This window comes from Platalea leucorodia (assembly GCF_965183815.1).
Source record: "Platalea leucorodia genome assembly, chromosome: 3".
NCBI lineage: Eukaryota > Metazoa > Chordata > Aves > Pelecaniformes > Threskiornithidae > Platalea > Platalea leucorodia.
Genome location: NC_138825.1, coordinates 66,501,195 through 66,527,255, shown reverse-complemented (window position 1 = coordinate 66,527,255; position 26,061 = coordinate 66,501,195). Strand labels below are relative to the sequence as shown.

Genomic DNA, 26,061 nt, shown 5'->3' with positions numbered 1-26,061 from the left:
ATAGAGTAAGAGGAGATGTATTGGATAATGTGGGACCTGAGCATGACACAAATGGTATAGAATAATGCATAGATATTGTACTGGTTTGGGCTGGGCTGGAGTTAATTTTCTTCATACCAGCTCATATAGTACTATGTTTTGGATTTGGTTTTATAATTATAAATATTATACATTTATTTATTATAAATTACAGCTCATGCAGTGCTCAACTGTAGATTTAGATGAACATTGGAATGGTTACACTTGCATAGCCCTAGTAGGCTCTGAAGGTACATTTTCCTAACAAACCACCTTTCTATTAACCACCAAATTGAAAAACAAATAGATTTCAGATTGTACTTAAACAAAACCTTTTTATTTTTTATTGACTTTGATTTCACTGTATGCCATTTGTTTTTAATGAGTGCATCTATCACTACTGAAAAAACATGTAAGAAGCTGAAAGAAGTATGTGACAAAGATGGACTGAAACTAAATGGGAGGAATCCTCTGGTGCTAAATAAGGGAAAGGTCCTGAAAACATAGGTGTGACACAGAGCAGGAGTTAAGAAACTGTCTACTTTCATATTGGGTTTGTTTAACATATTTAATACTTTCTCTGAAGATAACAAATACTCTGGATGACAAGCTTTTAACCAAATATTTGAGTACTTGAATTTGTGTCAATTTGGCATTTTATTGCTTAGCAACGTATTACTCTTAATCTCCAGTGAAGAGTTTACGTAATGATATCCTTATCTTGAAACGGGACAGACAGGCAGATAATGCTTTTCAGCCTTTGACCTTTTTCCTGCTTACTTTGGCTTCCTGTCACTGATGCAAAAGCTAGGATCTCATAAAAAACCCTGTGAACAAAGTGCGGACACACTTGAAGCAGGAGTAGCGTCTCAGCGGCAGCTAACCCAGCTGGGGAGGCTGAGGAGCGCAGCGTACCCCCAGCCGAGAGGCACAGCTCGGCAAAATGGAGCTTCAGGATAACATCAGGTATCAAAGCGGACATTTGGATGAGGTGTCTTTAAACCCAAGAGAGAATGTGAAGAAAAAGACCCTCCTGAAATACAAAGCCATCTGTGCTGTAAGTAGGTGCTGTTCTTCAGGGCTGCGAGTTTAACAATTCTCAAACTTGCATGATTTTTAGAAGTTTCATTGTATTAATGTAATCATTCGAGGTAGCTTGGTAATCGGTGCTTAAAGTTTTACAGTAGGAATGCACTAACTTCTCTGGCAGATTTTTAAAGTTACTCTGGTACTTATCAAGCAAACTTGTTTTTTTCTGGCAGTTAACTGCACTTTTTGTTTTACTACAATAACCTGACACTTGCACAGCAAAGACATCACTTCAATACTTCACTTTACACATTTGTTTAAAACAGATGTGTTTGTGGCCAAAGCAGCTGCAGTTCCTTTTTGCTTACTTTTTAATCTGTGGAATTGTCCTTAAGAAAACAGGACAAGCAGGAGAGGCGTTGGTGAAAAACACTCAGGAAGCAAGGCATGGGAACAGGCTATTGTCAGTCCCACGTCTCCAGTATCGTGTCAACTCTTTCCCTTTAAGAGCCATGCAGCTGGCTTGTAAATAATAATGTGTAGGGGTTTTGTTATGCTTTTTAAATCTTTTGTTGTAGCCAATACACAGTTTTAAGCTTCTGTTGGTGACCGCAAAAGAAACAAACATTAAAAAGATGTATATGTACGTGTGTGCGCTTGCACAAGCTCTTGCATCTGTAAATTGGAATTTAGAGAAAATGACAGGTACTGATTTTGGAAAGACTCAAAACTGAGTTTGAAAACAGCCTTATGAAAAAGAGAGTCAAGTTATGATGCTCTTCAGCTCTATGTCATCAGAACAATTCCACATAGTATAACTTCCTATTTAATGCTGCATTGTGCAAGGATTGCATAAAATATTAGGGAAATACTGGAAATTGAGAAAAAAAGAGAAGATAAAAGGACAGACATTTTTTTTCTTAAGTCTTCAGCAAAAAGAAATGAGTCATGAGAAACAATGTGGGAAAAATGCCTAACTAAAGGAAATTATACTTTCAAGAGGTACTTGGAAGAGTAAAGTGAGACATTTAAGTATCTTAAAACATTCATTCTTCCAAATGCACTAGTTTTCAAATGCCTGCCTATATGAAAAAAACAAAATCTAAGTATTGGAAGTGTAAACTGTTAATATTCTACACCATTTATCGATGTTTTTGATAAACTATATGCATGAAGGACTTTCTTGGCAACTTTTTCCTGAAAGCTTAGGCAGAGATTTGTGTACTCCCAAATAGCAGTCACACTGTCTAATAGGTCCTCCAGAGAACAGAGCATGTGCATTAGGAACAACTTTTTTATAAATAAGTAGCTGTAGTCCTGAATTTAGACATAGAAGTTAGCTGTGGAAAGTCTGAGGATTTGAATAGGTGCTACCAATGTTATTTCACCTTAAGGGTGAATGTCCCAAAATCAAGGGTCTTTGTGTAAATGCTATAATAAATGCAGCATCTCATCTGTATACCTGCTATGAGTTTTTGGATTTTACTTCAGCTCTCTCATTGCTTGCAGCAGTGGGAATGCTTGCTGCTGTAATAGCTGTACTTCCAATTTAGTATCATCTATTTATTTCATTTGCAAATGTGAGTTTTAATGAAAATGGAGGGTAAAACCATAGTGAACTTTAAGGTGAGGAGTGCATGCCCTGGTGACTGGGCTGGTCTGTACCCAGGGAAACAAGACCTGTTGGGTTACCCTGGCAGTATTATCCTCCCTGCCCACAAAGAGTGGCTGCTGTTCCAGCCCAAATGCACCCCCTGATTCTCGGTCTTTGCTGACTGGATGTAGGATTAAACTGCTGCCTTCTCTCCTGGGCTCTCTCTTCAAGAGACTTCAGCATTTCCGCCACTTTGGGCAATCTTTCCAAACATGCTTACCCCATCTGTCCCTCTTACCCAGTTCTCTCACCAATTCCATTTCCGTTCCTACTTTTGGGGTATTTCTCCTGTACAAAAAACAGGGAGTGAGCAGCAGGAAGGAAGTAAAGATAGGAGAGAGAAAGTGTGAAGGAAGTCACTTTGGCGCTGCTGGTGTTTGGTGTTGCTTGGGAAAGAGTCAGTGACGGGAGGCTGGAGAGAGTGAGCAGCAAGGGAGAAACAGGAAATTCTTGAGCAGGGTCACAGGGAGCGTAGCAGCAGGAGGAGAAAGTGCGGGATCTGGAAGGAGCCCCTCCGACTGTATCTGACCAGAGGAAGAGGGATGTGCCACGTCAGACCCACAGTTAGGTCTCCTGCTTGTCCCTGCAAGAGGGCTAGGTGGAGTGTGGCACGCTCCTGACTTTCTGGCTTGTGTGCCTGGATCTTCCTGGTCCGTGGGAAGGAATAATGTGCACTTAGACTGTTCTGGCGTGGAGCTCCACGGCCATGGCTGCTCCACCCATGCCTGAGAAGTGCGCAGCCCTCCCTGCTGCCAGACAGGCAGGCCTGCAAGGCAGGACAAGCAGTAACAAAGAGCGTCAGGTGTTTTTGTCAACAGGGATGGGCGAAAAGTAACAGGACAGCATATGTACACTTGGTTATATCCTACTCACACACACAGTTTTTCTCAGCTCCTTGTAATTGCTGTTTCAGTTAAGAGGCTCCTTTACAGTAATACTGAGCATAAGCGTCTCTTATTTCTACTTCATTTTGAACCTTAGTATTTGCTAGTGCCTGGTGGTTCCTGGAAATGGCAGGAGACAAAAGAAGGCTCTGGGGCAAAAATGGGAAGTAAACTGGGCTGTTTTACAGTGATTTTCTGTGATATACATTTTCTTTCCCGTCATTGCCTTAGTGAAGAGGAAAGTACATACACTATGAAATACTCTGAGAGGGCTGTCACTTTTCACTGCACCTTTCAGCCAGCATACATCGCCATTCACCTTGAGTGTCTGTTAAGCTGATAGAGGCTTCCTCAGCTCTTCCCCAATCTCCCAAATGTTATGCTGCTTTCTGTTATGGGCTTTCCGTGGGCTGTTTGTCTCTTTCCAATTTCCTCTAACCCCACTAACGGGGTGACTTATTATGAGAAACTGGCATGTGGATGAAAATTGCAGCCTCAATCCAGCTGAGTCTCTTAAGAAATCCCTGTGAGCATTCAGGAAAATACAGAGGCTAAATAAAAGCAATTCCCTTCTCTTTACACAGAATGAGAATTTGCAAAACAGGTAAATACATTGTTTACTTCCTACTATCCTTTCCCAGGCAAACACTCCCCCGATTATAACGTGGAACTGGCCATAGGTTAAAAGTGCAGTGTTAAGGCGTTGGCTTGTAAGCAGTTCACAAGATTATCATTCTTGTGCCTCTCCTACCTTGAGGATCAGAATGTCTCCAATTTTTTGATTAACAAGTTCAGATAAATGATTAGTTCCTAAGAAACCATATGTTGATAGAAATAATAATCACACAGTTAATTTCTGATAACAGTTTATCACAATTATGAACTTTAATTTTCCTGTGTCTGTATGACAGGTTCTTCTGTGTGCTTTGGTGGCTGTATCCCTGGGACTAGGTTTAGGACTAGGACTGAACCGTGGACACCAGGAGCAAGGTATGTTTATGATACTTTCAGCATAATTACCACTGAAGCTAGATCTGGTGAAGGCCTTCAGCTCTTTTACAGCGTAATGTAAATGCTCTGTGAGAATTTACCACCTGTGAAAATAAAGTTCTTGCATTTTTCAAGTTGGATTGTATAAAAACTGTACACTCACAATCTGTACTTGAAAAACCTCTCCTAAAACACTGAGTGCCTTGCTTCTCTTTCCAGAAGTGTTAAACCTAGTTCACAACAGGTTTGGAAATTTTATTATAATAATACTTTTAGGAAATTTGAGATAGGAATTATCTTATTACATGTAACACCTTGCAATTATTTAGCAATGTTTTGTAGAAGAGATATTATTGGACCATCTTCGGGACTCACACTTTGGGCACATTTGGCATAGTTCAGGTGGCTAATGTTAAAACTGATTATGAATTTTCTCTGGAATCTTCAGTTTTTGTAAAGCTATGGTAAAAAGGGGATAATGCTTTAATTTGGTGGAATGTTATTTTTTAGTTAGGAAAACAAAGTGGCATTTTGATGTCAGGAAGTCAAGCTGGATGAGAACAAACACACCACATAGTGAATTAAATAAAACACTTCCTTTAGAATTAAAACAATAGTAATCTCATACTGGAGGAGTTCAAGGAAGCACAGTCTCTTTCTCATTCCTAATCAACACATATCGAACTTGTTTTCCTACTTATTCATCAAGTTTTAGCTCCTACTGGGATCTTTCAATACTACAGGCCAAGCAAATAGGATGAGATGGAACTGTAATTGCTTTTTGACGACGTGTATGTTGTATTCCAACTTTCTGTGTAAAATGTGTAGGTACCCACAACTTTAGTTGTCACTGACATTTACCTGAGGAACTTGGTCACAGTTGTAGTAAGTGAAAGATGGCACCAAATCAGCATGATGGCATTTTGGTGCCTCTGACTGCAAGTGTTACAGAGCACGCCTAAATAGGGACTAACTTTATTTGCTACTTTCATAACCAGACCTACCTGGGAAAGATGAATTAGGAACACACGGTATTACACTGTGGAGTGGGAGGGGAAACCTGAGCCCAGAGTGGCATGCACCTTTGTGCAGTTGCATTTGCTATGAGGGCAGCGGGAAAGAATGTTGCTGTTCAGGAGCAAAGGGAGTCGTGGTCGAGACGCGTGCTGGGGGCTTGTGGTCTCGGGAGGAGGGGCCTGGAAAGGAGTCAGGAGGACCTGTCATTCTGTACATTTAAAAATTAGCACAGAGTTTGCATTTGGTGATAGTACAATTGATTCTGTTTATATACTCAAGATAAGTTTCCTTCTAGCTCCTGTAATTGTAGTGACTATTCAAAATAAAAGTTAATGGAATACTAAATTCCTGACCTCGCATAGTTATGTAAATATTGTAAAGAAATTAGAAGCGTGGCTTGCAAATTATGAGGGATATGAACAGTTCCATTTACAGATAGAGGAAAAGGTTTATATTTTTTCTGACTTAGACTCACCATGCTATATTCCATATCATTTTAAATTAGGTAGACCACCTGAACAACTTTGAGTTGTTCAAAAGCCAATGGATAGAGGAAAAATTAAATGAAATACTCTAAACTTCAGCCAAAAAAGCAGAAAAAACCTGTTTGCATATGTTCATGTACATTTGTGAAAAATCATAGTTTTTTCTTGACAGAACAGACTCCAGTCATAAAGCACTTAACCTTCAATTACTTCTTTCCATCTCTACTTTTGACAGATCGATTTATGCTCATTACATATATTGTTTGTTATTCTAATTATTTGCAAAGCTTTCTTGCATTGAAAAGTAGCTGTTGATGTAAGCACTTAAAGCTCAAGGCACATGAGAACTTTCTACATGTGAAACAACCTGGCTAGCTCGAAAAAAATCACTTTAGCTGTACATGGTTTCTACACAGTGGATATTAAAGCTCAAATTTTGTAGGCAGTGCACCCTGCAAAAGCATGAACCTTTTGGCAATTATAATAGAATTGCACCAGCAAATCTGAGTAGTTATACCTATCCCTGTCTAATGGTGTGAGTGGACAAGAAAGCTGGAAATGTAGGTGCTCAGAGTGGTTCAAGCAGTATTTCTGCAGTACAGAGAAGGCAGACACAAGGCTTGTCCTGGCCAGTGTGGAGCTGCGGGTGATGTTTGGAGATTTGGGGTTGTCCTTGAATGTCCTCGGGAGAGCCAGAGCTCTCCCTTCCCCCTGCACGAAGGTGTCAGAGCTGTGGTGAGGAACTGCATGTCTCCATTTCCAATACGAGGCCTCTCATTTGGACCCTTCTCTTTCTTTTGATCAAAACAACGAAACCTGCAGGTTGTTAAGGGACGTTGTAATGATTAAGTGGGAGAGGTATGGTCAGAGTCCGGAGTGCACTAATAAGCCTTATGGGCTCTGCCCAGCTCTCTGGGGCTGCCCCTACCCTGCCCACGGCCCAGGACCCCATTGCAGCCCCTTGGGGCCATCAGCGCCTGCCCCAGCAATGCTGCAGCAGGGCCGGTCTCCAGGTCCCTACAGCCCTGCCCTGCGCAGCCATGGGTGCCACCGAGCCAGGCCCACCCGCAGGCCAACATCCCGGCCTTGGCCTGCTCCTGTCCCCAGGGAGGTGCCCAGTGCCTGGGGTGAGGCTGCCCTGGTGCCCCCCGCCTGCCCCACTCCTGACTGGGGCGATGGGATGGGCCCTGGCTGCCAGGCCCTGCCCAGCCATCCCCGGGGAGGCCCCATGGCTCTGGGTGCCCGGCCCTGAGGGAGCCCCCATCCCACGCAGCTCCCTGGCAGGTATATTAAGGAACGTCCAAAGTGGAAGTCGCTCTTCCTCTTGCATCCCAGACCCAGAAATGAACAGGGGAGACACCAGTTTCCCCCTCCGCCTGCTGGGAGGGTGGGACACCCAGGCATTGCCCATCGTGGGAGGGTGGGACACGCAGGCATTGCCCATGCCAGGAGGCCGGGACACCCGGGCATCGCCTCCTGTGCCACCGGTTCTGGGGAGACCTGCTGCAGAAACAGCCCTGCCACAGGCTCTGAGCGAGCACGGCCCAAACAGCCACATCGACATCCAGAGGAGTTCCTACGGCTTTCATTTCGCCTTGCTGACCCTTGTGCTAGTGACCACATTGGAAAATGACTTGGGAAACAGATTTAGGAAATTATTCAGCACATTTCTCCCCACAGCCTGTGTCCATGATCCATTTAACTGACCCGTCTGGGACGGGGTTATCTGAGCACTCAGACCAGCTGCCTTCTCCTTACAGTCAGCTGCAGACACAAGTGCAATGAGCCGCAGAGGAACGGGGTGCCTGGCTGCCGGTGTGACAGCGGCTGCAAGGAGCGTCAGGACTGCTGCTGGGACTACGAGGACACCTGCGTTGAGCCAAGTATGTTCCCTTACAGACAATGCTTACTGGTTTCCATTTTATTTTGGGTTTGATTTTTCATGTGATAGTAATAGGAAAAGGATAAATTCTTGTATTTACGCAGATACACGGAAGTTATGTCACATTCCATCAGGGAGGGAAGGACGTGGCACTGTTGAGTTGCTGCTGCACTCAGATGGCTAGAGGGCCGTAACTTGGTGACCTGGCAGGACACAAAATCTTCCTGCATCTTTCTCAAGTCAGATCCCTGTATTTTTGTCCCCTGTGGATAGCCAAAGCATTTGCAGTGCATATTTCCCAGCCGAGATAAAGCTGTGGATGAGTGTCAGCGGAAATCATAGGTTATCTTTGACCGTAGCCCTGAAACGATGCTGCTGTGCCGGCTCCTCTTGCGCTTTCAAAAATGCACGGTGTTTCCAGGTGCACTCTCAGCCTCATGCAGCGCCCGGTGGGGGCCTGGGGTCGGTGAACTGCACTCGTCTTCCAGGGGACCAGCCTGGCTCTGCATCGAGGCCAGACTCCTCTCCGGTTACTGTCTCTGCTCTGCCGGCAGCTGCTCGGATGTTTCTTCATCCTTATTGCTTTTTCTGCCCGCTTCAGCCCTTACATCTCTTTTTGTGCTGTCTACTGGGAATCGCGTACAAGAGCAGAAAAAAGATCTGTTTCCTTCTCTTTCTCTTCTGTAGGAGACATACGGGTTTGAGTATTTTTTTTTAGATCTTCCTGGAAGGGTGGAAGGCATTGAGCAGGGTGACTTTGGGGACACCTTTGTAAAATAAATTATTATATGACTCTGTGTTACTATTCAGTGGCCGCAGAAATAGGCTTTATGTGTTAAACAAAATCTTGAGTTTTCCTTTCAGACAAAACTTCTAAAGACACTCAAGCAGCACATGTAAATTATAGTTTAACATCTTTTTGTTTGACTCTTTTTGTTTTTCTGTACCTATTTGGGGAATTTCCACACAAAGGATTTTACGTAAGGTTCTGTGAACTGAATCATAATCTTTTTCTTCCAATTTTCAGCCCGATCTTGGAGGTGCACTAATTTCCGTTGTGGTGAGACACGGATACCTGGAAGTTACTGTTCTTGTTCTGATGACTGCTTGCAGAAAAAAGACTGCTGTGTAAACTACAACAGTGTTTGCAAAGGTAAATCAAAAGTCAAAAAGTTTTATATATAAATTGTCCTGTGAAATAAATAGATGGGCAAACATGCCAAACATAAAGGCAGATACATTTGTTTCTCAAGGTTAGAGTCTTACAGTGATGTTTTGGAAAATGAAGATGTTTTTAGGTGAAGCTTTTGGTATCTTTGACTGGGAAAAAGATGGTCTCTGGAGAACAATGTGAATGTGTGTCATTCATAAGACAGACAGAATGTTTTGAATATTGCAGCAGTACACCCAATGTGGGTTTTTTAGGTTGTTTCTTTTCTTCTTTTTCAAAAATAGATGGAGACATGGTTCCTGCTTCAAACTTCATGCAATCCAAAGTACATATTGTAGTAATTATCTGTAATTCAAAATTTCCCATTCTTTTTATTAGAAATTAATTTTCAGATTGGGTTCCTTATGTTTTACTTATTGCTGAATACTTTTGTTCATGGCTGATTGTTTCATACAGACTCTGGCTAAACAAACACATGAAAAATAGCACTGGTAAAATCAGATTACAGGAATGATACCTGAGGAGTATACCAGTGACATAAAACATGGTATCTGTTATCAGAATTCTTTTATATTGTGAGGTGGTGGAGATTTAAGGCAACTCCTGCAAAATTATATTTGTCACCTAAATGTAAATTAAAGCTAAAAGCAGTCAGGAGTTTTACTAGGTGCTAAATTGATTGAGCTGACCTAGTTAAGGTCACTGTACATCCCTGCCTTTGGCTGCTTACTGGGAGAGAAGCTTTCTGTGGTGAGCTGAGGACTTCAACAGCCACTGCTTCTTCTCTTTTCTTTATATTTTTTCCTTTCTTGGATGTGTTCCTTCTCTCTTCTTTTATTGACCTCTCTTATTTCTTCCAAAGAGATGGGCAAACATTATCATAAATGAGTATAGCTGTGAAATAGGTGGAGAATATTCAAAGGAGAAGAGAAAGAATTACTTGAAGTTTGGAAGCCCTGGTCAACAAGAAAAGATTGAAGGAGTTTGGGCTCTTTACAGAAAAAAAAATAAAAGGCTAAAGGGAGTTCTGGCAATCACCTCTAAATATGTAAGTGGTATCTGCAAAAAAAGAAGGCAGTAATCCAGTGTGGACAGGACACAGTTAAAATGTTTTCCATTTAAACCAGATAAAACTTAGGCTAAGCTTTCATAGTAATTTCATCTCCATTTTGTTTGTTTGCTTGCCTGTGTAGTAGGTGTTTTGTTTTCAACTTACAATTGTAAGCATTAGCCCTTTCAGGGTTTGAGGGCCTAATCTGAATTCTCTCAGTGCCAGGAGGCACACAAGGCGCGAACATCGTTCTTCCACTTCGATCGGTCTGCGGCTGTGTGCCGTGCCGCTTCCCAAGAGTTCCAGCCTGTACCATTCCTCTCAACCTCCACCATCCGACGCTAGGTCGTTTTTGGACGACCCTGCTTTCTTCTTCCCTCCACCCAAGGGCCACAGCGCAGTCTTCTGTCGGTTTTTTCCTCAGGACATGACCGATCCAGTTCCATCTCCTCCTCCTCACTTCATTACTGATTTTCTCCATCTCCGCCATTTCTGATGCTCGTTGTTTCTGCAACTTTTTATTTTTTTTTTTTTCCCCGGGAGGAAGTAGTTGGCCTCCTGCCCAACCCCCATGACTTGGAGGGCCAGTGGTTTTTCTGTCAGGGTGGCCTTCCCTTAGGCTGCGTTGGTTCGCGGCACCTTCTTCAGTTTTATCCGGTGCACCCTCCAGAGAGGGATCCCCTATCCACCACCCAGGGGACGCGCCTTCTAGCCGTGCAGCCCCAGCCGAAGGTTGAGGGCCTAATAGGTTGCACTAAATGATTTCTAAAGGTATCTTTAGTCCTACATTTCTGTAATTCTGTATTGAAGCAGAAAAATTACCAGGAAGAACTCTAATCCAGGAAGATCAACCAGGAAACTTCTTTGTTGTTTGTGTGGGGTTTTTTAATGCTGACTCAGTATTTTCTTTTGTCATTTTAGGTGAAATACCTTGGGTGGAAGAACCATGTGTACCACTTGAAACTCCTCAGTGTCCAGCTGGGTAGGATAAAATAATTTTGTCTTCTTAGCAAATAAAATCATTGTGATGGTCAGAAGTACTCCAGGGGCCTGAAGCACGTCTTCATGAGGTTTTCATATTTACTGAGAATAAGTTTCCCGCCCTGAAGAATATTCTATAGAAGTAGCTTGTGGCCAGCAGTGTTTTTTCTTTCTAAAACCTTTGTCATTTTGTTGCACATTCATTTATCATTTACAGTTTAGAGCAGACTACAGGACTTCAAATCCAGGTTCAAAGTCAGCTTGCAAAGACTGTGAAAATTGTTAAAGTTATCTCAAAGTTCATGTATCACAAATTGTTCATAGTCCATTTTATGTTACCGTATTGTATCTGTGATAATTCGGATAAATCACCGTATGCAAGCTTTAGTAACTGTTACAATCTGTGCTTGCAATTCTTTATCTAGGTAACAGGGCTTTTTTTACTTGAATTATCTGTGGGAAGAAAGGTGTGTTAAAAAGGAAGCTATGACATAGCGTATATCTACAAACACTGGAACATGGTAATTCTGATGTCCACCTGTACATATTTTGCTATTTGTGCAGTATTGCAGAATCATAGGTAGAGGCTAGGCAGAAACATAGTTTAAAGGGTTGTTCTCAAAGAAACATGAATTACTTGCTAGTTCAGTTATGGTATTTGTGATGTTATCCATTATTCTATCTATTTTACTGCCAATTTAGTTTAATTATAACAATAATACCTTTAGTATTGTGGCCTCTTCATGGGTTCCTGAGTGCACCTCCCAATGTAAGTATAAAAATATACTTTTTAGGTTAACAAATAACTTGCTGAGTTAACACAGTTTCATAGGTTAAAGCTTGGAAACTAGTGAAGAAGGGCTTCTTTAAGTGCTGTAAACAGCATTGCTATGTAAGGCTCCATTTAATTTCAGATTCAAATCAGGAAGCTGTTTAATACAAACTGGTTTTATACAAACTGTTGATGCCAGTGTAATTCTGTGTTTTGGAAAGACCACTGCGAATGAAAAACAAATTAGGATAGTGATTACTGCCTGATGTGAATATATAACTTTTTTTTTTAATAGTTATCACTCAAAGTATTACTCCAAAAAATGATTTGGAGTCAGTTATCAGTAACTGCATTTTATCACTCATTTTATCCCCCAATATTTTCCAGGCTTATGTAGTGAACCATTCCTATAAATTACAAATAGTTGGGGTTTTTTTAGATACTGTGTGTAGTGAAGCCTGCTTCAAATTACATTTTTAATTTAATTGTATGTTTACGATTTTTATGTTTCTTTATATGTTTCTAAGGAGACTGTAGAATATATAATGATGGTTAACAAAAAGACTGCATTTGCAGAACAAGATGACTTGATCCTACTAATTTTGTCACTTGGCGTTAAGAAAAAAGGTGCTATAGCACCAGCACTTTATAACTGCTAATGCATCTTTCTTTAGGAGTCCTTTTAGGTTGGTTAAGAGAAAGCATGCTTAATAACTTTGAAGTTTATTTTCACAGCTAACACCTCCTAGTTAGAATTTTTATAACAAGAATTTGAACACTATTCTAGAGATCAGCTGCAGTTTGTGCCTGTTTTATCATACCTACTATATGAACTCAGATCTGAGGCTTTTATTCTTGTTTCTTTACATAAAGTCTTACCCTAACCACATTAGCACATGCTGCATTTCCTTTGTAGCTTTAAGTTCAGTTTGTCAGGGCCCTTGAGGCAAGAGTGTTCTCCAGCTCCATGAGAGCTGGGAAACCTTAAAGAGATAATCTACAAAGAACGTGGACTGCTTAGTGATGTCTTCACAAAGAAAATGTGTTAAGGTAAGGGGTTAGCATAAACCTGGCATTGCAAAGAGATTATGTTTCCCAGCAGTGCGGCCAATTGACCCTAACTGCTTGCTGGGTGATTGTTGTACTTTTACAGTCCTTGTGCAGCTGCCCTGAAAGGTTTTTTAAGATGCATTAAGAGACAAGAAACAGAATTCAACCCGTTACTATGTACAGAGGTACTTTGGCTGTTCTGTACTCTGGGCTTGTATTTGGATGCTAGTCTGCAGCATTTGTATTTATTTGTATTTTTAATTAAATATTTGTAATTAAAAGATTAACAAAACCCAGTTTCTTTTCCTAGGTTCTAGATATACTGAGTAGCTTGTATTTTATTCCTCCAGTGTTTTTTTTTTTTCAGGAGGATTGCATATTTGCTCTCAAAATTGAACTATTTGTTTATCTTGCACTGTGACATTAATTCTGGGACGTACATGGAAATTCTGGATCCTGCTTTTAAAAGCAGAATTTATATTATTGATAAAGATCTTAGCAAGTCACCAACTCTCCAAACTTCTTTATGATGACAAACTCATATTTTCTTGTAGGTTTGATCTGCCACCACTTATCCTTTTTTCAATGGATGGGTTTAGAGCAGAGTACTTGCAAACTTGGAGTTCTTTGCTGCCAAATATTGAAAAACTCAGTAAGTTACCAAGAGTGCTTTGACTATTTTCTTTAAAAGTCTACATGCAACCTCTCCAGTGCCTTTTGCTGCTGTGATGCATATGTGTTGCTCAGCAATAAGAGAAACAAATCAGGTCTCCCTCACCAGTTGTATATTTTCATTATTGTATGTTCTACATTAATTCTTGCATTTTAGTGCACAGCAAACATGACGTTTTTTAACAAGGCCTCTAATGCCTGGTCAGCAACTTTTTATTAAATAAATAGTTTGAAATATACATCCAAATACAGTTTAAGAGTGAAAAAAAGTTCCAGAGAAGGATTTCCTGCATTCTCTGTACTCCATTGAAAAATTCTAGCTGATAAGGAGATCATCATTGAAGTATAATAACAGAAAATGCACTGGGTTATTGGGAAGCTCTCCTCAAAGAGGTACTTTTTCATGTCAGATATTTTAAGCTATTAAAGAGAAGCTGCATATTTAAAAATATATCAGTGAATATTACTGTATTAGACTTAAATGCAATGTAATTTACATATTGGTATAATTTAATATATTTATATGATTGCAGTAAGGCTCAAGTAACTGTTTCCCAGTATTTCTGAATATTGGGAGAAAGAGTAAGTTGAAGATCTTTAGCGTGTGCTGTAAAGGGCTCTAAAAAGTGAGACCCATTTGTGCACACTTTGTTAAAATTTCCTGAATATTTTAGAGCTCAGCTCTCAAGATACTTTGTACCTGGACAAAATGTCTGCATGTTTATTCATTTCTTCTCAGCGGTAGTGGTCTAAATTGACAGTGTTCGTATCTGTTCTGAATATATCATATTCTGTTTCTATTGTGCTCATTTGAAAACTTCACATGGATGTTACAAAGTACTATATTTTACTGAATAGTTAACAATCTTATTTGTGGATAATGAGGGTATCCAGAAGTCTGAACTTGAAGCAGTGTGCAAACCTGACTTCTTGCGCAATTATCTTATTCTTTGATGTCATTCTGACGTTGGAAGGAACGTGAATCAGTGAAGAAATCATGCATGCAGAAATCAGTGTTCACTTCCAGTCTTTTGAAACAGGTGAAAAGGAAATGCCAAATTGACAAAAGGCATGAAAACCATGCTACGTGTATGCTTCCAAAAAAATCCTTTCAAACAAGAACTGATCTAATTCAGCATTACTCATACTTGTGGTCAATTTTAACAATTGCTTATGCACATTCATGCTTATACTTCTCAGAAATCTACAGTGGAAAGGAAAGGGAATTCCCCTCTTTGAAAAAGAAAAAACGTAACACTGATTTGTAGCATAAAATATCTCCTCTCTATTTACTCCATTAACATAGGATTTTCACTAGACCTAATCAAGCTAGTTGTTATGCAATATGTACATTATGAATGTAACTAACTCCTTTACCATTCAAGAGAAATCCATAAAAAATTATGCTGAGTTTCTCATGTGTTTGTCAATTATTCAGCCCTTCTTTAAACACTCTAAGCCTTTTTTTCTGTACTGCACTGGAACAGTTTTGTAGAATAATTTCAGGCTTTCATTGTTTAGTTGAGGTTGTTTAGTTAAAATCAGTTTCTGTTCTTTGACTGAAACACTGTACACCAAAGAATAAAGTGTGTTTGAGTGTGAATCAAATAATCATCTGACTACAGCTTAATACAGAACTGTTTCTCCACATGAGTTAGATCAAAAAATGGAATTAAGGTATCTTCCAGTCATCACACCTTTGTTTTTTGGGCAAATAAGTTGGATACTACAGTGGATTTAGGTATTACAGATGTTCAGGCATGGTAAGTGCTGTAGATTGCTGAAAAGTGATGCAATGTTTGGAAATAAAGGTAGGACACCTGGGGTGGGATTCACTCCACAGCAGGACACCTAAGCTATGTTCTTGGAGGTGTCTGCATGCGAGATGTCTACATGCTCATTGTAGTCGGTGTGTTTATGGTTAGTACAGTCTGTACAGCTCAGTGCAAGAGCCTAGAGAGCAAGTCAGCTCAACAGGCAGACAGGGGGTGCCACAGGGCAAATTGTTGCCTTAATCGATGTTTCTAGTATACTTCAGAATGCTGTGGTGTATCTGAGGTGGCCTTCAGCAGCTGTGTCAGGAGGACACAAATGTCCTGGTGATCTTGCATCAAAACTGCCAACTTTTATGCAGATGTCTTAGATACCTGAGGGTATCTCAAATGGCACCGGACTCCAGTGCTTGAGCAGCTGAGTCCTTCCCATGCTTCTGGTCACCAGACAGCTCTGCAGAATGTCTTGCCTGGGCTGACCTGAGGCTTCAGTCTCATTGCGTAAACATATATGTCTAGTGCCATTTTGGGTCTCAGAAGTGTCTGAGACACACATTTGGGTTGGCAGACAGGACATAGGAGCAGCATTTGAAGTCCAGGCAGGATCATTAAAGATATCTCAAATGGCCCTAGGTGTCCAGGCTTTAGGGAGCTGAATTGAGTGTCCAGGGTCGGAAGGAGGATCCTGGGAACTACAGGCCTGTCAGCCTGACCTCGGTGCCAGGGAAGGTCATGGAGCAGGTCATCTTGAGTGCCATTATGCAGCAAGTGCAGGACAACCGAGGGATCAGGCCCAGCCAGCATGGGTTTATGAAAGGGAGATCCTGCTTCACTAACCTGGTCTCCTTCTATGACAAGGTGACCCGCTTAGTGGATGAGGGGAAGGCTGTGGATGTTGTCTACTTGGACTTTAGTAAGGCCTTTGACACTGTCTGCCACAGCATTCTCCTGGAGAAGCTGGCTGGTCATGGATAAGTGCACTCTGTGCTGGGTTAAAAACTGGCTGGACGGCCGAGCCCAGAGAGTGGTGGTGAATGGAGTCAAATCCAGTTGGCGGCCGGTCACGAGTGGTGTTCCCCAGCGTTCAGTACTGGGGCCGGTCCTGTTCAATATCTTCATTGATGATCTGGATGAGGGCATTGAGTGCACCCTCAGTAAGTTTGCAGATGACACCAAGTTGGGTGGAAGTGTCGATCTGCTGGAGGGTAGGAAGGCCCTACAGAGGGACCTGGACAGGCTGGATCGATGGGCCGGGGCCAACTGTATGAGATTCAACAAGGCTAAGTGCCGGGTCCTGCACTTGGGTCACAACAACCCCATGCAACGCTACAGGCTTGGGGAAGAGTGGCTGGAGAGCTGCCTGGTGGAAAAGGACCTGGGGGTGTTGGTTGACAACTGCCTGAACATGAGCCAGCAGTGTGCTCAGGTGGCCAAAAGAGCCAATGGCATCCTGGCTTGTATCAGGAATAGCATGGCCAGCAGGACCAGGGAGGTGATAGTGCCCCTTGTACTCGGCACTGGTGAGGCCGCACCTCGAGTACTGTGTTCAGTTTTGGGCCCCTCACTACAAGAAGGACATCGAGGTGCTGGAGCGTGTCCAGAGGAGGGCAACGAAGTTGGTGAAGGGTCTAGAGCACAAGTCTTATGAGGAGGGGCTGAGGGAGCTGGGGTTGTTTAGCCTGGAGAAGAGGAGGCTGAGGGGAGACCTTATTGCTCTCTACAACTGCCTGAACGGAGGCTGTAGCGAGGTGGGGGTCGGTCTCTTCTCCCTAGTAACGAGTGATAAGACGAGAGGAAATGGCCTCAAGCTGCTCCAGGGCAGGTTTAGATTGGATATCAGGAAAAATTTCTTCATCGAAAGGGCGGTCAGGCACTGGAACAGGCTGCCCAGGGAAGTGGTTGAGTCTCCATCCCTGGAGGTATTTAAAGAACGGATAGATACGGTGCTTGAAGACATGGTATAGATGGACTTGGCAGTGCTAAGTTAACGGCTGGACTCGATGATCTTAAGGGTCTTTTCCAACCTTGACGATTCTATGATTCTATGATTCTATTGACTGCAATGGGACAGTAGGCCTAGCTCACAAGGAGACACCAGAACATATGCATCTTAATTTGGAATTACATTTCCCCTCTAATATCACAGCAACTGACTGTGGTGATTTTTTTTTTTTTCTTATTTTTAAGACTGTTATTTTTCAATTAAAAAAATTATAAGCAAATTTATATTAATTCCATGATCTGTTGCAGAAACATGTGGTACGCATTCAAAATACATGAGAGCTGTTTACCCCACAAAAACCTTTCCAAACCACTATACTATTGTCACAGTAAGTGAGAATTTGCTATTTTTCCTTTTCATTATCTGGACGACATAGAAAGGATTTTGTGGTGCCAATCTTTTTGTGGGACGTGGGAACTCAAGCTATAGGAGTAGAAGAGAGACAGAGATGCTGAGATAGTACATGCAGGCATGATCTATGTGGCTATATATGTATGCTATCTGATTCTGGCCTGTGAACCGGTTATTCCTGACCTTTGTCAGTCTAATTGAATACGGGTGAGTATGGGTGAGCACACAGCCATTTGATGAGTGTGTTAGGATGGGTTTGGCAGCTGATATACAGCTACATGACACATATGGTACTTAATCTATAGCACATCAGGTTTTAATTGGGCTGGGGAGAAAACAGAGAAACTCAAGGGAACTTGACAGGCACGCTGAATTCATTGGCAGGAATCTGGTGATCTGTGTGAGTTAGGACAGTGTTCTGTTTCTGTGATAAAACAGCCGTAAAAATAACTGCCACAGTGTGCATCGCAATATAGTTTAGACTCCATTTGATTTCCAGATTCAGCAGGATTTTTTTGTTTATTTTCATTTTGCAGGGATTGTATCCAGAATCTCATGGTATTATTGATAACAGCATGTATGATGTAGACTTGAACGAGCATTTCTCGCTTTCGGGGTCGGAAAAATTCAAGCCTTCGTGGTGGAAGGGGCAGCCAGTAGGTGTATTTCTCATCATGGTATTCCTTTATGTTTAGAGTGGCTCATGTACCATATTATAAAACAAAACAAAAAGAGAATAAAATGCAAAGCTGTGTGATATATTTGCAGTACGTGCTAAATATCCTGTAGGCTTCATATTATAGGCTGCCTACAAAAGTTTGCTTTTTATGAAAGTAAAAGAACTCTTAAAATGTTAAATCTGAGACTTAAAAATTTCACTTAATGTGGCAGTTAGTAAAAAAGACTTAAATATTTTGGCTAGTATTGGAATGGATCTCTTGCCACAGGAAGCCACAGTAAATTTTTAATACGGTTTTATTGTGGAGTATTTTTTTGTTTTTCTTTTGACAACTAGCTACAAAATGAAATCTGGAAATCTACTTCCAAATTATACTCATTTACAAATACAGTTACAAAGTCCAGGCATACAAAAGCAAGGAAGAGAATAGCAAAGAGCTTAATTTCCAGCAAAATGAACACTTGTGTATAACATATGGCACATTTAATAAAAAAAACCCACCCTGATTGTACCTATGGTTATGATTACTATTATTCATTTACTAGACATATCAAGCTGTAATAACGGTACAAAAGTATAAAAGATACACATGGAGTATATAGTAGATCTACTTAATATACATTTATATATTTATTTCCATGTGTTTGTCTGTATATATATGCCTGTGTAGTCATGTTTATAGCATACTCAAGTACCCAGGTTTTGGTGCTATTGTTTCATGAAGGATTCCATCGGGTTTATAACAGAACCACGGCCTCATTCTTTAAGATGAATAGAAATAACGCCCTCTTATAATAAAGTCATATAACTAGAATCCATATCTAGAACAAAACAGAATAGACTAGACTAGACTAGACTAGACTAGACTAGACTAGACTAGAATAGAATAGAATAGAATAGAATATTTCAGTTGGAAGGGACCTACAACGATCATCTAGTCCAGCTGCCTGACCAATTCAGGGCTGACCAAGTTAAAGCATGTTGTTAAGGGCATTGTCCAAATGCCTCTTAAGCACTGACAGGCTTGGGGCATCGACCACCTCTCTAGGAAGCCTGTTCCAGTGTTTGACCACCCTCTCGGTAAAGAAATCAGTCCTAATGTCAAGCCTGAACATCCCTGATGCAGCTTTGAACCATTCTTCCATCTTCATGATCCATTCCACTGGCATTTGTCACAGCAAAAAAGGTCACAACCTGTTGCCAATTATGGAAATACCTATATGATTTTTTCCTATGCTGAAAATACCCAGGAAATGGCAACATCCTAGCTTCTGTGCTACTAATTTTTCTTCAGAATGTGCATGTAGAAAACAAACTTCAAATCAGATATGGTCATTAGGCAACTGTGTGATGTGTGAAAGAAGAAAGAGAAATGCATGCTTGCAGCCCGTATTTCTGATCCAATTATGTATTTTTACTTTGGTGATCTGAGGTAAATGCCATAAAATCATTTGTTCGTATCTTTACCCATAGGTCTGGCTGACAGCAATGTACCAAAATTTGAAAGCAGGCACCTTCTTTTGGCCAGGCTCTGATGTTCCAATTAATGGAACATACCCCACCTTGTACAGTGTATTCAACAGGTAAGTTTTTATAGGGCTTGTAATAAATACCTGTAAATTACTCCAAAAATACACATTGCCATATGACAGTTGAAAGAAATTAAATACAAGGGTTTTAAACTACAAGATTTTTAAACAACAGTCTGAGAGATAAGTGCCATGTCACACCATCTTGGTTTTGCCATGAAACTACCACTAATAGTTGAAATTTTCAAAACCATTTAGGGGATTCACAATGAGAAAGTCAAAGGGTACTGTACATTCTGCCCTCCTAGGAAGTTTTGAAAGTTCCAGAAAACTGCAAACCACTGATCTCCCACTAGGAAAGCATCCTATAACTGATCAGTAGCCACTGCTGAGCTGTATCAATGATTACCATATTCCCACACATAAGATCTACGCATACTATATAGCCCTTTAAAAATACTGGTACTTGAGAATAAGCTTTCAGATAACGTATACCCTAAGATAATGAACACAATCTTGGAAGCCATGGCAAGAGGCTATAGAAGGCGGAAACTAGTTGAAGAGAGGATGCTGGATAGGAAAGCCACTGAAGGAAGATGGGCTCTAGATCAATTCCCTCTGGTCTTGCTTGCGTGTGTGATAATGTGCACACTGCTGCTGAATCATAGTTCTGCATGTTTTGTCTAGTTAATTCACAGGTTATACATGTGAAAATATAGCAATTACCTTCATAATATTTTTTTTTTCTTATGGAAGGCATTGATATTAGTAAATGATTTCTAAATTTTCATGATGATTTCAGTAAATCTCCCATGATTCTTCACATTTACAAAGATAATCTAAAGCAAGTCTATAACTGTAAGTCTCTATAGAGATAATAAAGGTTTTTGCAGCAATGTGTAGGATTGGTACTCAGAAAACACCCGAGTGCTGTAGGTAACTAACAGAAAGCTTGTGCATGACTTTGAGGGAAAGCAAAGCTATTAATAGGTGAATTCCTTCATAGGAAACAAAGCAAGACCTCACAAAGATTTTGCTGGGGACATTACTTGCTTTTAAAATATGAAAGTCCAAAGTTTATACATGCCGGAAAGAATAAAAATTATTCTGACTTGTACTTCAGGTTTATGTCCTGAACTTGAAATTTCTTTTTTGCATGTATTTAATTACAAATAAATGAGTACTCCCATCAACATCACATGTTTGTGTCTGCAAAACCAGGATCTGTCTAATTTACCATTAATAGTGAGTTACATTCAATCAAAAATGATAATAAAACTGATTGCTGGTACCTTGTTAAGATGCATCATTCTTGAAATCCAAATCCATGACTTTACTATATGACTAGAGGGTGGACGCTTTCTCTGTATCTTGGAATTAGAAGAGCTTATCAGAAAAGCCTTGTTAACATCATATCATCTATCTTTTTTTTTTTTTTTTCCAGTTCGGTTACATATGAACAGAGAATTTCAGGAATATTGAAATGGCTTGATTATACCAAATCTGAGAGGTAACACTTAGTAATATCTAGCTGGTTTGTGAGACTAGAGCTTAGAAAGGTTTTAATGCTTAGCAATTGAAATTTCTGTTGGTGTTTGTGAAACATGGAATCTTCCTCACCATCTCAAATGATAATTTTCTGAACGTAAGCCTGTTCTATAAGTATAGCTAATCATTTTCAGGATAAGATTGTAGATACAAAAGATGAAAAAGCACACATATATCTGAATGGGATGTACTGTTGTATAACTTTGCTTTTATTGTTGTGTCTTTTTTCTTGGTGCATGGCCTAGAGGAAACATGGAACATTCAGTTTCTAGTCTAAGTGTATGGATAAAAGATTTTATATGAAAGATATTACACAAGAAAGGTTAAATATCTGAAAGTAATTGCAGGCAGTAATTCAGGATGAAAAGTAGATGTCAGTACTGATTGTGGTGCTCAACTTTGTAACATGTAAACAAGTGAAATCTTTTATATGATAATTTGTTAATAAATTCCTAATATATTTCCAGTTAGGAGATGCTCTCTAGAGCCTCATTACTTAATCAGGCAGAGATCCTTTAGGTGTAGTTCCACTTAGATCTCAAAAAGGAACAGCTTGCTCTGCCGTCTGAGATCTTGCAGTCTTTCAGAGTGATTTCTGGATACCAATTAAAGACACTGGATACTGTTTCTGAAATTGTAACTTCAGATAGTCCATATTATTAATTACAAAACTCAGAGGAAGTTGAATGATTATATTTGCTGTACGGACTTCTACTAAGGTTTAAAGAAGTTATTTATAATTCCTTTTTAACTTTCATTTAATATTTTTTTTTAATGAAAGTGTTCTTTAGAAATGCTGTATCCAAATTCTCATAATATTCCATTCTTACTTGTTTCTAACTCAAGGCCTGATTTCTACACTTTATATATTGAAGAACCAGATTCTTCTGGACATTCATTTGGACCAGTTAGTGGTGGTGTAAGTAGTTTTTATGTTTTTCTTGGACTAAATCACACTAAAAATGGTGCTGTACTATGAACTTAACCAACATATAAACTTGGAAAGGATAGTAGATCAAAAATTACCATGACTATTTTATAAGTTTTTATTATAACTCTTGCTTGTGGTTGGGCCCATTGTTATGATTCCAAGACTGTGTGTGAATCAAAAGAGCTGTAAACCAAAAAGACTGGCAGAAAATAATTTCAGAAATAATATTAATGGTTGTATTTAGACTGAACTTTAATTTGATTGCCAAGTGATATTTGGAAGTATGTGGCCTGGCAAGTCCTCAGAACTGTCTTTTATTTATTGCTAACACTGTACTTCATTGTTTATTAATTTGTAACCCCAAAATATTACATTTTTACTTGCATGCAGGCAAAAAGTTCAGTCTTTAAGGAGTTTAGGACTTATCATATCAGCTCCTTCCTGGAATGGTCTTATTTAATATATTTGAAAATGGTCTTCAGCAAAAGGCCTTGTTGTAGTGGACAAGGACAGAAAAACTGATCTTTGTAGGATGGTTTTAGGCTCCCTAATTGGAAAGGGAACTGCATTTCTCTTTGTACCTAAAGGGCTTAAAATCCCATTACTGTATGGGCAATTGTATATGCGTATGTTGTCCATGCACAGAACACATTCAAGAGAGTGCAGCAGAGTTAGGGGAACAAGAAGGGTGCAAGTGCTCAGACGTGGAGTCCTCAGACTCAGTCAGGTATCGTCCTTACTGTAGGAAGACTATAAGTCAGCTGCACCAGCTAGGGAAGAGCCGTCCTCTGTGAATGGCTGCAGGGTAGGTTGTGCTGGATTTCTTCTATGTTACGTCAATGGTGGTCAGTGGTTTTCTGTAGGAAGTTTAAAGGGACTGTATATATGAAAGAAGGGCACCATGCCTTCTTGGATGCTACATTGGTGTTATAGATAATACGTGTGTGTAAATATTTTTGAAATGCTGCTTATTGTTAATACAATGACATGTTCATACGACAACAAAAATTGTATTTAATGCTATAAATCTGATATTTTATATAAATTTGGGAGTGAGGAACAGATTTGATCTGAATGTGTTAATTTATTTTCTTTCAATAAACACATTCTAAAGCTCAATTTTTCTAAGTAATAGAAAAAAATTAATTGCAAGTCTTTTCTTAAGTTGCATATTCTGTGGTAGAGTAGTGGAATTCTGCACATCTAAAAAAAAGAAAGAAGCAGCAATATTAAGAACCTGAAAACTGACAGAAAAGCTCACTTTTTTTGGACTTTATTACATTTCAGTGAGAACTTGAAATCAGAAAGAAAAATTGTAATGAAACTGGTTTATCTCACAGGTAATCAAAGCCTTACAGCTAGCAGATCAAGCACTGGGGATGCTAATGGATGGACTGAAACAAAGAAACCTGCACAAATGTGTAAACCTCATTGTTTTAGCTGATCACGGTAATGTATATAGTTCTTTTTTCAATCTAAATTTTACTGATCATCATTTTCTTCCTCTGTGTAATATGTGTGCTAACTATTTTTAATCTATTTTATAATTCACTTTATCTTCCTTGCCATATACTATATATAAAAAAATAACTGTTTCTACATTGTCCTTTAGGGATGGAGATGACCTATTGCAAACAGTTAGAATATATGACTAATTACTTCCAAAAGATTGATTTCTACATATATGCCGGGCCTGCAGCTCGCATTCGAGCAAGAAATGTTCCAAAGGACTATTTTACCTGTAAGTGTGGACCGATCCTGGGATTGTACAATCAATGTAACAGGAAATAAACAAACAAACAAGTAAATAAATAGGGAAAATGGATAATCAGTAGTAATCAGCAGAGTGAATAGCTTTCTGTTTCACTTAACCTGGCTTAAACATCCATGGAAGTTGTTTGTTTGTTCTTTTTGGCAACAACTACTTTAGATGAAATTGAAGGTCAGAAAAGCTTGTTGCAGACTCTGATTTGCATTTTCTTGGCATGTGGAAAGGTGAAGTAAAGATAGGTTTATTGTTTTGGACTGGAACTTCAGGTCTTTCGTAAGTGCATTGCTCTTCACAGATTTCTTGTGCAATATTGGCAGACTCAGTCTTTTTGAAGCAGTGACTATTTCTAACTGTGTGTACAAAGTTACGGAATCTGAATCTTAGCACAGTGGGATCTAAGCCTTGGTTGAGCCCTTTAGCTAGTATCACAAAAGAACACAAGATTGAAACCATGTGAGTTGACTCTGACTCAGAATAGATACCATGCTACCAGACTAAAAAAAATACCATCTCAAAACTTTCTATTTCAGGGAAAAGAATGGAGAGAGGTAAAACCATGGAAGTTCTCTATTTAGTGAGTTTACAGAATTCATAAAGTGTTCTAAAAGGCATAACTCTCGCAGATCTTATTTAAGAGCTGGGATCCCATTGTACTTTTTATTTATCTTTTCTAATTGTATTTATATTGGTAGGCATAATATTTATACAACATAAAGCAGACTTTGTTTGGTTTAAGTAGGAGACAGTTGAAGTCAGACAGGAGCAAAGTAATAAGCAGAGGAGAGAATAATGATGTTTTGTATGTGTCTTAGTCTTAATATAATTGTTGACTCATTTCCTCTAATGGTCTTACTTTTTCTGAAGGAATTTTCTATCTGTAAAGTGCTCAGGTTTGTTTTTTAGAAAGCTAATGTCAAAAGGTTAAAGTCACTCTTTGAAAATGTGGAAGGTGAAAGTACTAAAACAGACTGGATTTTTCTCTGTGACTGCTGCTGGAAGTGGAATACAAGACAAATGCTCCAGGTCCAGTTCAATGTAAAAAAGGTTATACTTCAAACAGAGGTTAGGTGGGAGAAGAAATTTTGGTTCTGATGATGTGTCAGCTTTAGGTGTAGAAAGTCATCACCATGGCAGTTTTCTCTAGTCTGTCTTGATGTAACCAAAGTGCTAGGTACTTCCACAGACTACCACACTTAGAGGCAGTTACCCTTGGAAATATAACATTCCTACCCGTGGAAGGTTATGGTTACCATAATCTTCACAGGCTAATAAAGAAATTCAATTTTACAGGCAAAAAGCATGTTGAAATTTTTCTCATGAGGCTTTGGACCTTCAGCTGTTTGAATGTATGTTAATTCATCTTTTCTTTTTAACAGTTGACTCAGAAGGAATTGTTAAAAACCTCACGGTGAGTAAATGTTTTCATATTTTTTCTTCATAGTTCCTCTTAATAGGAATCTGATCAAAAAGCACAGTTTGTGAAAAACTGAGACTACAGTGCCAGTTTAAATAGTGTACTGACTCCAGTGTACCACAGGAGGCAGTTCTGGACGTTGTTCAAACATGGTGCACAAAGGTTTGCCGTGGGGAATTTCTGTTCAGAGCAAAAGAGTTTTCTGTACTTTACTTTGTAAGAGAAGTGGCTGACTGTGTGTGGAGAAAGTAGGGTATATCTTCATTATAGAACAGAATACAACACAGAGATGCCTTAGATAATAGGCATCTGTAGCTCTGGACCACAAGTGCTGCACCCAGGCTAGGGTAAAGCAACTTTTCCACACAACAGATAATGACATTGTAGAACACATTGCCACAGGATGTT

At 39.8% G+C, this 26,061-nt stretch overlaps 1 protein-coding gene across 1 annotated transcript in view; it reads left to right on the top strand.

Annotated features, from left to right (window-relative positions):
* Positions 1 to 961: 961 nt before the first annotated feature.
* The window catches only part of LOC309587959 (venom phosphodiesterase 1-like), a gene marked incomplete at its 5' end in the record, with an annotated part of 44,661 nt that continues 19,561 nt past the window's right edge, over positions 962 to 26,061 (top strand). The window contains 14 exons of the mRNA XM_082306608.1: positions 962 to 1,075; positions 4,497 to 4,575; positions 7,838 to 7,960; positions 8,987 to 9,112; positions 11,103 to 11,163; positions 13,539 to 13,636; positions 17,679 to 17,758; positions 18,318 to 18,437; positions 19,934 to 20,043; positions 21,434 to 21,499; positions 22,384 to 22,456; positions 23,809 to 23,917; positions 24,081 to 24,209; positions 25,616 to 25,647. Coding sequence (XP_082162734.1) covers positions 962 to 1,075; positions 4,497 to 4,575; positions 7,838 to 7,960; positions 8,987 to 9,112; positions 11,103 to 11,163; positions 13,539 to 13,636; positions 17,679 to 17,758; positions 18,318 to 18,437; positions 19,934 to 20,043; positions 21,434 to 21,499; positions 22,384 to 22,456; positions 23,809 to 23,917; positions 24,081 to 24,209; positions 25,616 to 25,647 — 1,320 coding nt within the window. The remainder of the gene's footprint in view (positions 1,076 to 4,496; positions 4,576 to 7,837; positions 7,961 to 8,986; positions 9,113 to 11,102; positions 11,164 to 13,538; positions 13,637 to 17,678; positions 17,759 to 18,317; positions 18,438 to 19,933; positions 20,044 to 21,433; positions 21,500 to 22,383; positions 22,457 to 23,808; positions 23,918 to 24,080; positions 24,210 to 25,615; positions 25,648 to 26,061) is intronic.